Source organism: Pan troglodytes, chromosome 1 (assembly GCF_028858775.2).
Source record: "Pan troglodytes isolate AG18354 chromosome 1, NHGRI_mPanTro3-v2.0_pri, whole genome shotgun sequence".
Classification (NCBI taxonomy): domain Eukaryota; kingdom Metazoa; phylum Chordata; class Mammalia; order Primates; family Hominidae; genus Pan; species Pan troglodytes.
The window spans coordinates 39,377,222-39,391,421 of NC_072398.2; the positions used below are offsets into that span (position 1 = coordinate 39,377,222).

The 14,200-nt window shown below is 41.1% G+C and overlaps 1 protein-coding gene across 1 annotated transcript in view; it reads right to left on the reverse strand.

The window, feature by feature from the left end:
• Nucleotides 1-358: 358 nt before the first annotated feature.
• The window catches only part of HSD11B1 (hydroxysteroid 11-beta dehydrogenase 1), a 30,093-nt gene continuing 16,251 nt past the window's right edge, over nt 359-14,200 (reverse strand). The window contains exons 5-6 of the mRNA XM_514165.5: nt 2,729-2,872; nt 359-1,005 (exon numbers count right to left, since the gene is read on the reverse strand). Of these exons, the coding sequence (XP_514165.2) occupies nt 788-1,005; nt 2,729-2,872 (362 nt within the window). The 3' untranslated portion in view covers nt 359-787. The remainder of the gene's footprint in view (nt 1,006-2,728; nt 2,873-14,200) is intronic.

Consider the following 14,200-nt stretch of genomic DNA (forward strand, 5'->3'; position numbering starts at 1 on the left):
ATATTTGTTGAATGAGTAAATGTCTAAATGAGTGAGTGGCAGGATTTGAACTCCAACTCCCCCTCTCCAAACTTCCAATGCAGAGTTTAGTGTTCACATGTAAAGTACAGATGCTTGATGTCCTCTGAGAGCAGTAAACGGGCATTGGGTCTGTGGCTCAAGTTTCTGGGACCTCCATTTCCCTGGGTTTGCCCTAGTTCCTTATGCCTAGGTGTCTTCTTTCCCAGAGGAGCAATATGCAATAATATGAAGAATATCAGAAATACACAGAAAAGGTAAAGACACAATATTCCCCACCAAACAAAGATTAGGGTGATTTCTTCCACTCAGGAAGAGATAAAGAGTTCAGACCACAAAATAAGAAACAAATATTGAAAAATTTCATTTGTACAGTTTATGGTTTTAAAGAAACCATCCTGAATAAGCTCAAGTTATAGCTATCAGTTATGAATTTATAAAGTTTATGTGACCTTTATTATAATTAATATTGTATTAATCATCACATATTATTATATATAAGATATAAATTTAATATAACTATCTGGTAATTATACCTATGTTTACTAACAATTTTACAACTGCTGGCTGCAGCGGTGCATGACATTCATTATTATTACATTTCCATTTTGCAAATGTTAGAGGAACTCCTTCCATTTGTCAGGTGTGACCCATGACTTGCATGTCTCTGGGGACACTCTGGGAAGATGTCTTCATAGATAAGAGCTCAGATAAACATGAGACAGAACAGTCCCAAAATCCCTCAGCATGCCCAGCCCTCAGGGAGTTCCTACTTGTTTATGAATCTGTCCATATTATAGCTCGTTGAGTAGAGAAATTCCAGGATCTTCCTGCATGGATTTCTGATCAGAAGAGTGGTCCAGAGTGAGCTGTCATAATACACTTCTTCTTGGCGCAGAGCTCCCCCTTTGATGATCTCCAGGGCACATTCCTCCTTTGGAGCTGCTTGCATATGGACTATCCCAGAAACTGCCTTCATGGCTGTTTCTATAGAATGACAAGGGAAGAGTAGGGTTATCCGACTAGGACAGTCTACATGATGGAAGGCCTGGAGACATCAACCACTTAGCTGTCAGGGGCTTTTGGCAGTGTTTGCTCTGCAAGCCTCACAGGCACTATAGGGAATACATGGAGAGACTGGGTATGTTAGAGTCTGTTGGGCAAAGAGAGGCCTTAGTGTTAATAGGGGCCTTGCCTTCCTGGATGGAGATCGGTGGGAGCAGTTAGAGGTGATTACTGGGGAGATCTGAATCATGCTTCTCTCTTGGGTATTTTGGTTGGAGGCGGAGAAGTAATATGGGGGAGCAGAATGAGGATAGAAGTCTCATAATGACTCAGTAGCTAATGGGAAGTGCCAGTGGGAAAAACCAGAGTGCTGTATGATAATGACTTACTGTCTTGTAAAAGGAAGAGATACACAAGAATACAGGCTTTTGCTCCCTTGTCACCACTTTCACTTCTCTCCCCTTCCAAGTTTTCATGTCCATCTTGCACAACTTCTCTCTCTCTCTCCATTCCTTTCTTGTTTCCCCCTGGGTCTCGGTCTCTCTCTCTATTTCTCTAACTGTTGCTCAATTACTCTTCAAAGAGCATTTTCTTTTAATATCTGCCACATGTTTTAGATAAACTTGTATTTGGACTTAACAGAAAAGTTGTAAAAATTGTAGGCCATACCCCCTTATATTCCACACCTGCTCCCCCTGGTTGCAACATCATACATAACCATTGTGCAATGATTTAGGACAGGTATAATAATAGAATTGATACGATATATTAACTAAACTACAGACCTTATTTTTTCACTAATGTTCTTTTTATGTTCCTGGATCTTATCCAGGATTCCACTTAGTAGTAATTTCTTCCCATTTTTCTTCCAATCTGTGACAGTTCTTCAGCCTTTCCTTGTCTCTGATGGCCTTGACACTTTTGAAGAATACTGACCAAATGTTTTATAAAATGTTCCTTGATTTGGTTTTGTTCATTGTTCTCTTATGATTGGAGTGGGGTCATGTATTTTGGCAAGAACACCACAAAAATGATGTTGTGTTCTTCTCAGCACATCACATCAAAGAGTTCATGATACCAGTGTGTCTTATTACTGGTGCTGCTTTTAAGAAACACAAACTTGTATTTTGATAAGTCTCATATAGAAACGTAATGGCCATTGAGTGTCCATGAGGACATAAGGTGTTCAGCAAAGGGTTAAGTGATGAATGTGGTGAGACCCAGCCACCTTGGTAATCAAAATGGAAAGGAGAGTCAAAGAGTAGCCAGAGCCTCCACTAGTGACAGAAATGCCTTTAAATGAGAGAGCTAGTGCTTTCTGCACTGGTTTGTTTTTAGTGCATTACACATGAGGTCAGGGAGTTCAGCACCCTTGTTTATCCACAATGGCAAGGCAGACAGTTCATCTGCAGGTCATTATTCAGAGTATTAAAAAACCAAACATCGCATGTTCTCACTCATAGGTGGGAATTGAACAATGAGAACACTTGGACACAGGAAGGGGGACATCACACACTGGGCCTGTTGGGTGGGCGGAAGGGGGAGGGATAGCATTAGGAGATATACCTAATGTAAGTGATGAGTTAATGGGTGCAGCACACCAACATGGCACATGCATACATATGTAACAAACCTGCATGTTCTGCCCATGTACCCTAGAACTTAAAGTGTAATAATTAAAAAAAACACAAAGTATTGACCTTACCTGTGTCTATGAGGCCAAGAACACAGAGAGTGATTGATACATTGACCTTGGACACTGAATATTCCTTTCTGATGGAGGAGAAGAACCCATCCAAAGCAAACTTGCTTGCAGAATAGGCAGCAACCATTGGATAAGCCACTTTCCCTAAATGATAGATTAAAGAAATGGGTTAATAAGGCTGCCCATTTCAGCTTCTTACAGAGCTGATCTTTATCTGTAGTAGGCTTTGTAACTCCTATGGTGTCCTTTTACCCCTTTGAGTCTTAGTTTCTCTATATTCCCCATGGAAGTTATACTGCTGTGTTGAATTTTGAAAACATTAAGGTATCAAAGGCATAGGGTGGGATTGGGCTGCAGGACAGCCTTCATTGAAGAGGGACTGTTTAGGGTTTTAGTAAGGGTGATAAACAAGCTGGGCTACAAAAGAGCCATGTAATTCCACAGCTGCTAACTCTTGCATCTCTGAACCAAGTGCTGGGGATCCAAGAGTTTGACTAGTTATCTCTGCCAACTTGGTGACCTGTTGGCCATGGAAAGGGTATGTTTTACTTTCCTTACAAAGGGATTAAAAAACTGCCTGTCCTGGCCAGGTGTGGTGGCTCACACCTATAATCTCAGCACTTTGGGAGGCCGAGGTGGGCAGATCACTTGAAGTCAGGAGTTCGAGACCAGCCTGACTAACATGATGAAACCCCATCTCTACTAAAAATACAAACATTAGCTGGGCACATGCCTGTAGTCCTAGCTACTCGGGACGCTGAGGCAGGTGAATCGCTTGAATTTGGGAGGCGGAAGTTGCAGTGAGCTGAGATCGCGCCACCGCACTGCAGCTTGGGTGACAGAGAGAGACTCCATCTCAAAAAAACAAAAAACAGAATCCTGTCTTTGCTTTTCTACCCAAAGCCGCTTTTTAAAAAAAATGTGCACCAGACTGGTTAATTCTCACTCAAGTTGTTTGGAGGATATGTGGACATATGCCTAATAGGATAAACTATTATTAATACCCTTTTTAGGAGGGGAGAGTAGAAGTGACCTGAGACCCTATAGTCTTTACCGAGCATTGTTATAGCAACTACTTTAAAATCCATTGTCTGCTAATTCCAGAATTTGGGTAATTTTAAGATTGATCTTTATTGATTTCCTTTCCTCCTAAGTATGGGTCATATTTACTATTCTTGTATGGGTGTTAATTTTGTATTGTATCCTGGTTATTGTGAATGATACATTGCAGGGTACCTGGATTCTGTCACATTCCTCCAAAAAGTGTTGATTTTTTTTTTTAAGTGGCCAGTTAACTTGGGTGAAACTCTGTCTCTTGTAATAAGTATCAGCTGCAATCTCTGTTCAATTATTTGAATCTTAACTTGGCTGCTTGGTTTCTGCATTGCCCATGCATTGTTCAGAGAACAACTAGAGATTTGGACAGAGCTTATGTATAGGATTCAGTGTTTCTCCACTGTGACTCTCCTTTCCAGCATAACCCCTTTGCATTCCAGCTATTACGGTAACCCCAACCTCTTCCTTCTAGCTATTCATGTTGGCAAGATGGCAGGTTTCTATCCCAGATATGGCACTGATTGGGGTTGCCCTTAGGCATAAAGCTATACAATTGAGAAACTCGCCTACTGTCATTTCCTTCTTCCAAGTGTCAATAACCCTCCATTTTCTATCTGCTCTTGGTTAATCTCCAGTGCTTTCAATGGTTGTCGTCGATATGTTGTCAAAAGCTTATAGTTGTAATCTGGGGAAGGATGGTCTTTCGGGTGCCACTCTTGCAGTTATCGGAATTGGAATTTCTATTTGTTTCAAATATAATATGTTGTATGTCAAACCAATGAAGAAAGGATGGGTTATTTAATAAAGATGCTGAGAAAGGTGGTTAACTTATTGGAAAAAATTAACTCTTTGTTTTATGTCATATAGCAAAAAATATTCTAGATGGAAAATGATAGTAAATAGTGTTATCTACCCAATATCCATTCCTCCTTCTTTAATAATAGAGTCTGATTTTGTTCAGGACAGCAACGTAATCATTTTAAAATGCTCATCTCCCTGAGATTTTCTTGCCGTAATAGGCCATGCAACGTAATAGTTCTGGTCAATGAGAAATCTAACAGATGAGGTTTCTAGGAAAGATATTGATTTCCAATAAATTAGATGGATTCAGGTGGCATGCAACTTTTACATTTTGCCCTTCTCCTTTCCTCCTAAGGAACCTCAGATATGATGGCTAGAATTGTAGCAGTCAGTTTGTGAACTTTAGGAAAAGCTAATTTTAATTATAGTAGAACAGAAATGTGGAATGACCTTGGATTCTTGAAGACGTCATGTAAGTCCACCAAAAGCAGCCCTAAACTATTACCTGAGAAGAAGGAATCTCTCTTTGTTAAGTTGCAGTGAGGTTTTTGACTTCTTTCTTTTCAACTGGGATATCCTTTATTTCTTTCTCTTGTCTAATTGCTCTGGCTAGAACTTCCAGTACTACGTTGAATAAAAGTGGTGGAAGTTGGCATCATTGTCTTGGTCCAAATCTTGGTGGAAAGGCTTTCAATTTTGCCCAGTTCAGTAAGATATTAGCTATAGGTTTGTCATGTATGGCCTTTATCATGTTGAGGTATATCCCTTCTATACCCAATTTGTTGAGGGTTTTTATCATGAAGGGATATTGCATTTTACCAAATGCTTTTTCATCATCTACTGAAATGATCATATATTTTTGTCTTTGATTCTGTTGATGTGATGTATCACATTTATTGATTTGCTTATGTTGAACCATCCTTGCATCTTGAAGATGAATCCTACTTGATCATAATGAATGATCCTTTAAAATGTTGTTGAGCTCTGTTTGCTAGTATTTTGTTGAGGATTTTTGCATCTGTGTTCATCAGGGATATTGGCCTGTGGTTTTCTCTTTTTTATTGTATCTTTAGTTTTGGTTTCAATGTTGGGACACATCCTTAAAGGGAGAAGCCAGTCTCTCCTTCCCAATCCTTTGTCCTTCTTGGTGTCTGAAGGTGGATGTAATGGCTATGGCTCCAGACCTATCTTGGACCATGAGATAGAAGCCACGTGTTGAGGATGGCAAAACATTTAGATAGTTTAGATAGAAGGAAGGAACCTGGGTGACCATGGACCTGCCATACTATACTGGCCCTATACTGCCTTCCTTCAGACCTGATTTAAATTTTAACTTACTTGTGTGTGTGTGTGTGTGTTTTCTGAGGCAGAGTCTTTCTCTGTTGCCCAGGCTGGAGTGCAATGGCATGATCTCTGCTCACTGCAACTTTTGCCTCCCAAGTTCTAGTGATTCTTCTGCCTCAACCTCCCGAGTAGCTGGGATTACAGGTGTGAGCTACCAAACCCGGCTAATTTTTGTATTTTTAGTAGAAACAGGGTTTCACCATGTTGGCCAGGCTGGTCTTGAACTCCTGATCTCAAGTGATCCACCTGCCTCGGCCTCCCAAAATGTTGGGATTACAGGCATGAGCCACTGTGCCTGGCCTAAATTCTAACTTATTGAATCCACTATTATTTTAGGTTTTCTGTATCTGAGAGCTGAACTTACTTCTTATTGATAGTTATCCTCACTTCTATGCAGCCCATGTGCCAAAAGAAAGCTGACATCATTCCTAACTGCAGGTATGAGCTTATGTAATCTATTTTATCCCATTCTTCTTACTCATGATTGATACAGGAATGGCCATGTGGCTCATTTTGGACCAATGAGATTTGAAGAAAATTTTGTTGGAGTGTCTCAAAAAGTTATTGTTTTTCTGGAAGAGTTTCTGAGAGCAGCAATCCTCTTTTTCTTCCGACACATTTTTGTGCATTGATATGGGGGCTGGAATTGCTGCAGCTATCTCATTGTCAGCCTGAGGATGAAGCCACACATGGAAGAGAGCAGAGCCAAGAGAATCACGGGGACACTGAGCTTCAGCCAAGTCAACTGTGAAGCCCGCCCTACATCTGGACTTCCAGTTATGTCAATAATTTTCCTTATTGTTTGAGACAAAAATAGATCCACATTACTTATCAGAATAGCATAATAATTAAAAGTATGAGCTCTAGAGTCAGATGACCCAGGTGTGAATCCCAAGTATGCTAATTCTTAGCTGTAATATGTGGATAATAATATAACCAAGCTGAAGTAACCCATGTAATATACTTAGCACAAACTCTGGCACATAGAAAGCATTCAGAAAATGCTATTATTGTTAGCAGTATTAGTATTCAAATTGGTGAGAAAAGTATGAGCTATTCAAAAAATCATGTTGGGACAAATAGCTAGTTACTTGGAGAAAAAAGTGCCATTCTAATAAACAAATTCAAATTAGATCAGAGAGTATATGTGGAAAGTAAAAAACTAAAATAAGCTATTGGTGAATTTCTAATCTCAAAGTTAGAGATACTTTTTAAAGCATGAAATTGGAGGCATATACTATGAAGGAAGACATAAATAGGTTGGAATATATAAAATGTGAAAAGCTACAGTGTACTAGAAATGCTTGCCATGGACTTCCTGCCCTCATCCCCTTCAAAGAGCCTTTATCTTTCTAGCCATGGAAGGTTGGCCCAGTTATCATGAATATTCACACTGGCTTGAACACACATCGTGGTCTCTCTTTCAATAAATTGAAATAAGTGACCAAAAGATTCTGATTGCTGCTGTTGGATTTTGAATGAAAAGGTCATGTAAGGTTGGGACTGGGGTAGCCATTTCAGCCATGGAGAGGGATAAGTAAGCGGAGACAAGTATTCTGCAAAAATAAGCAAGCATATGGAGCAAACACAATAACCTCTGAAATTGAGCTAAATAGGAACTAACATTTATTTAGCTCTTATGTGCCAGTGTAGAGTCTAAAGGATAAATGCTCAAAGTTTCAAGGTTAATGAGTGGGAGAAGCAGGATTCAAACCAGGATTCAAATTTGACTCTAGTGGCCCACACTCTTGAACACTAGGTGGTACTTCCTCTACAGAAGGCACTGTTCTTTATATGAGTGTTTTCCAGGAGCCATGTGTTAAATCCAGTTCTTCCTGCATTGGTGAGGATTCTCTCTCTTTTGATAGTCGAGTCCAAAATAGGCAAAATTTATGAATAGCAGTATTATTTTCACTTCTAAGTTGACAGATGAGGATACCCATAAATAAACAGGGCTAGTCACTCCTAGTCCCTTTGTATTCATTTCCCTGGGCTGCCATAACAAATTACCACAAACTTGGTAGCGTAAGACTACAGAAATGTGTTCTCTTACAGAACTGGAATCCAGAAGTCCAAAACCAAGTTATCAGCACAGCCATGCTCCCCCCAAAAGCTAGAGCAGGGAATCCTTCTTTTTTCTCTTCTAGCTTCTAATGTCTGCTGGCAGTTGGAGCTGAGTTGTGCTGGCAACTCCAGTCTCTGCCTCCATCTTCACATCACTTTCTTCTCTTCTGTCTGTGTCTTTTACTCTTCTTATAAGGTTACTTGTCATTGGATTCAGGGCCTCTCAGATAATCGGGAATGATTTCATCTTGAGATCTTAGTTACATCCTCAAGGACTTTCTATGTGTCCACTTAAGGTCATGTTCACAGGATCTAGGTGGATATATCTTTTGGGGGAGGACCACCATTCAGCCCACTACACACCCCTAGATGACAATAAAGATATTGACTATGACATTTAATGTGTTTGTCTAGGTGGCAGCAGAGATACAGAAGCAAGATATCCTGCGAAGCCATAGTCTGAATTCCTAGAGCAGTTATTTTTATACCACTTATGGAGCTCATGCATCACATTGCCTATCCTTAGTTATGCCTCAGGTTATGCTCAAGGTACATAGAAGAATCCTAAATGGTTTTGTAGGAGAAGGAGGTAAGAGAAGAGAGAAAGTGAAAGCAGAAGAAAGGAGAGAAGTAGTGAAGGAGCCAGACATGTCAGAAGACCACCTGAAAAATTCATGACATGGATGCATGTATGGTTTAAAAAAGTTTTTTTTTGTTGTTGTTAGAAACAGGGTCTCACTCTGTCACCCACCCAGGCTGAAGCGCTAAAGCACAGTGGTGAGATCATAGCTCATCCTCCCACCCCAGCCTCCTGAGTTGCTGGGATTACAGATGCATGCCACTGTGCTTGGCTAATTTATTTTTAATTTTTTTGTAGAGACAACATCTCACTATGTTGCACAGGCTGGCCTAAAATCCCCGGCATCAAGTGATCCTCCTGCCTTGGCCTCCCAAAATACTGGGATTACAGGCATGAGCCACCGTGCCAAGCCTAAAAAATATTTTTGGTTTTTTTTTTTTTTTTTACGGAGTCTCATTCTGTTGCCAGGTTGGAGTGCAGTGGTGCGATCTTGGCTCACTGCAACCTACGCCTCCCGGGTTCAAGTGATTCTCCTGCCTCAGCCTCCTGAGTAGCTGGGACTACAGGCATGTGCCACTATGCCTGGCTAATTTTTGTGTTTTTAGTAGAGACGGGGCTTTACTGTGTTGGCCAGGATGGTCTTGATCTCTTGACCTCGTGATCCGCCTGCTTTTAATTGGTGAAAAAAATGAACTATTATGCAAGCATATAAGGTTGGACAAAGACTACTGAAAAACGATTAGCCTTTATTATGAAGACTATGCATGAGGTGCACTGTAACATAATAACATATGGCTACAGCTGTTGTTGACATCTCTCAGATTTTGTGACCTGCTATTGATCTGTAAATGTTTAAGCCAGTACTCAAATTCAATGCACGTAAGGACCATGTGCAAATAAGGACCATTAACCTGCAGATTTGAGCTCTGCCCCCAATTCTTCTAGTCTGTTTATGGAGTAGAGGACTGTGCTAAACTGTTCAGTAGGAAAGAGTGGCTTTATCCATAAATGATATTCATAGTGGGTTTTGAGAATGAGTGTGGGGTAGGAAAGGCGTGGTGGCCTAAGCTTGTTGAACATCATGTAGGAACTCCTGAAAGAAATGGGGAGAGGTCTTTGGAAGAGGCTAAAGTCCCACAGTGACAGCTGGGTGAGCAGTCACTGAATTATGAATTAAGTCTCTTTAAAACCCAAACTGGCATGACTAAGGAAAACATGTATTTCAAATCCAAACTGGATGTTTAGGTAAAGAATGATATTGGACTATCAGGAAACTCCACCTGGAGGAGGTAGGTTGTAAATTCTGCTTGATGAAAGGAAGTACATGAAGGACCAGGGAGGTGGAAGAATGGCTTGTACAAAAATTAGAGGCAGGAGTTAGATAGGCAGTGAGAAGCTAGTCAGACAAGGAAAATGATAGCAAAGTTTATTGTATTTTTTCTTTTACAAAAGTACAGACTTAAAAACACTTATCCAAAACTCTTAGAGCCAGATGTATTATGGAATTTTAATTTGTTTTTGGATTTTCGATGGTGGTATGGGCATTAATAGGTATTACATCGCATCTCCAGTAGGGTTGGAGGAGGCAGCCTGTAAGACAGCATGTATTATTTCTGCACTAAAATATTGGAAAGTTCATACTGAGATAAAGAAAGGATTTACGTAGCCTCACTTCAGTTCAGGTTAAATTCATTAGGTAGATTTAATTATGAAAAGAAAATCCTTAGTTTTTGGAGTTTTATTATTGTTTCCATTTTTTTCCCATAGCTTTTTGGATTTTGGAATTGCAGATAAGGATTGTGAACCAGTCTAGGCCCACTAAAGGAAAGCTGGAACATATATTAAAAATAAAAAAGCAGAAAAAAATGAAGAGAAGAGAGAAAAATCTTCCATTCTCAAACAACATTGGTGCATTTAATTAAAGCCTATTTCTATTCACAAGTGTGTTCTTAAACATTTTTCCACATAATGCTAATTAGCTTGTGTGAGGAAACCCCTATGTTCTGCTCTATGTAAACCATATTTAGAAGTTTCAGAAAGCTGAAAAGGGCAAAATCCCTCTAAAAATCTAGATTTTTATTTTTTAAAAAAGATTCCATGAGTCAAAAGGCCTGGTCAAAGTGGAGTAAACAACATGTAACAGGATGTTAAAATTTGACTTTTTCTGCTTTCATTTCAGCTGAGGTTCAAAGGCTGAGAACATCACAGTAATTGGCAAAGGCTTCCACGTTCTGAAGGGAGGTTCCAGACCACCTGTGCACTTACAGGGAACATGAAAACACAAACAAACATCCCAAGGAAATAAAGGGGCTGACACTGGGAGGCCAGAGAAGATAGGAGTTAGGGAGAAGAAATTAGCAATGTCTCATTGACCTTCCAAAAAGAAGGGGTGGGGGATTTTCCTCACGTCAGTCTTTGTGAGAGTGACTTCAAAGAGACCTCAGAGAGCTCATCCCAAAGAGTTTGATGAGCAACAAGGAGGACTGGGGTCTGACTCAATCTGAGAGGCCATGGCTATGGGCAAAGCCATTGCATAGCCCAAATTGTGTCACACCTATGGAAACTCTCCCTTGTAGGTGGACCTGAAATCCAGCCCACACTCTGCTCACCACCCTGTGGGCCTTGTCCCAGGACTCATCCCTTCTCTTCTGGAGCCATTTCCAATTCTGCCCAAAAGGACAGCCTGAAGTGGTGAGTGTATTCTCTTGTATTCCCACTGTATTCCCAGGGCCCAAAGGAAATAACATAAGCAACTGCTGCCCAAACCACAAGAAGAATAACTAGTATTCCAGAAAGGGCCTCCAAAGAATCCACAATAGCATGCAATGCAAGAGTCAGATTTGATCATCCACCAAATGGTCAGAGAGCATGAGTTCTGAATGTCAAGAGAAGACCAATATATTAGCTGGGTGCCAGCCAAATAAGACCCTTCCTACTCCTTATCCTCTTCCCTGCATTCTCCCTTTTCCTTTAACCCAAGACAGGCTAGAGGGGGTCAGGGAGTGGGGAGGAGGTGAGGAAAGAGAGGAAAGAACAAACACATTTCCTACCAACAGCAGGTTCCAGCTTAGCAAGGGGAGAAGCTTTGGTTAAAGTTAAATTGCACATGACTAGACATCTTACCTATTTGGAAATGAGACTGTTCTGTGGAGTAGAGGCAGCCATAGGATTTTTTATTAACCTGGAGTAACCAGAAAAGTGTTGCCATCTGCCCTAGCTCATGTCCAGGCTCAGGGAGGACCTGCGCACAGAACAGGTTTGAACAGGCAGGGGGAGGAAAGAATCAACTTGTTTTCTGATTGCACCCTATGAGATCCACTTGTTAGACTGCCAGTTTTTTTTAAAAAATGTGCCAGTGTATGTGCTCAACAAAATTAGTAAGTAAATAAATATACTGTTCTAATATGCATGAAGCAGTCGTGGAATTGAGGGGGTCGGAAGCCTGAGTGTTTCTACCCAAGGTTAAGTTTTGGCTTATGTGGGAGGGTGGGTCCATGATAGCAGAAGAGAAAGATGGCAGCTAGCTTTCTGGGAAGTTTTAGAACACAAAGAAACAGAGCTATGGTGACTATATTTTCTGAAGCAAAATATGGGACACAGAGTCTTAGAAGGATGAAGGCAGACATGATGATAGGTGGGACAGAATGTTTGTAATTAGCTCTGTCCCAGAAATGCTGGGACTCAGCCACTGTAGAAACAGCAAGAGCCAGAGAACTGGCAAAGAAGCCATGCACTGAGGCTTATTAGCTGAGTAGAAGAGGTCAAAAGGAGGCCTACATGCTTTCATTCATCCCCTCTCTACCCTCCATCCCTAACTGCCTTGCTGAGATTTTGAAATGATTACCAATTCAAAGGTGGATTTTAGACTGCTTTAATTGATTGCTCAGAAGGGAGTGCACAAGGATTGAAAAACTTCATTCCTGCCTGCCTTCACACTTTTAGAGCAACCCCAGGCAAATGAATGAGCCCAAATTTGAGGTGCATCAGGCCTAAATGGCTTCAAGGCCAGAGAGTCATCTGGGATCCTGCCCCCCATTTTTCCCAGCTCTTCCTAAAAATCCTTCCTCAGTTGAGACCCTCATGGTCTAAACTGTTTAGTTGTTTGGATTGAGTTGGGCTCTCAAGATAAATCCACCTATCTTCTCCATACCCCAGAAGACCTGAGGTGTCATCATAAGTATTGAGACATCCCACAATCCAGTGATTCTTGAAGCAATGGAATGAATGGATTTATGCAGGGAAAGTGTGTTGAGTGAAAAGAGAAGAGGGTTTAGGATAGAAAAATCCTCAGGAAACCAACAATTAAGGTTGGAGAATTGCCAAGAAACCTAAGAGACTGAGCGGGGAGAGTTAAGGTGGCCAGAGAAAACCCAGGGCAAAGTTTTGGCTGATCACTAGGAAAGAGCGTTTGGTGTTGAAACAGCACAAAAATGTAACAGAGATAAATAAGATAAAACTTTTACTAAATTTCACAAGGTGACTTTGGCAAGAATATTTCTATGCAGGTATGGGGCCTGTTGACAGGATATGAAATGGAGTTCTTCCTAAAGTCTCAGAGTATCAGCACATCTTCTAAGGCAAGAATAAAAGAATAGATTTGAAGAACATCCACAGTTGAAGGGTGGGCCCAAACCAGTTCTGCCTGCATTGCCTAATCACCCGTGCCTAGCCTAAATCACCCTTGGATAAGAGATAGTTCTCAATGTCCTGTGACTATATCCACCGACGCTCAGGGCAGTTTCATCCCTTTCCGCTTAAGCCATATGAGAGGGGCCTCAATAGCATTATTTGGAGAACTTTTAATATGTCCCCTGGAGTTCAGGGACTGGAATTTGACTCACATCTAAAGTCTAAAGGCAACAGGGAGGGCTGGAAGTGCCCTTGCTTGAGAACAAAGCTGAGTGCATTGTGGGATCAACCATGTAGTCCAAGGATTGGCTTCCCAGAGGCCCAGTGTGGATCCTGTGGATGGGGGCTGCCCAGGAGTCACCTGCCCAGGGATGGTTGGGTAGACTGGGCCAAGTGGGCTGGGCTGATTGAAGCCTAGGAACTGAGAAGAAAGCTGAACTGAAAATAATGAGCTAGAGAAGGCATTGCTCACACAAAGGGAACTGCAGGGGGAATGGGCGGCAGCAGTGGTGTCTCCTGCAGGGGATCTCTGAAGAACCCAGAAAAAGCCCCACAGAATTCACTTTCATATGTCCTCCAAGTCACTAGACTCCCAGGATGGGGATTTTTTTTTTTTTTTTGCTTTTGAAATAATTTCAAACTTAAAGAAAAGTTGCAAGAATAGTACACACAACCTATTTTTTTTTCTGCTGAGCCATTTGAGGGTAATAGCTGTAATTGAGGTCATTGCTGACCTCATGTCCCATCTCCCCCAAATACTTAGTGTTCATTTCTTACACAGAGGGACACTGTCCTACATAATCACAATACAGTCATCAAAATGAGGGAATTTATTAGTTTCCTAGGGCTGTCATAACAAATTACCACAAACTGGGTGGCTTAAGACAACAGAAATTTATTCTCTCACAGTGCTGGAGTCAAGAAGTCTGAAATCAATGTGTTGGCAGGGCCGCATTCCCCTCAAAGACTCTGAGGGAGAGTGCTTCCTTGCCTCTTCC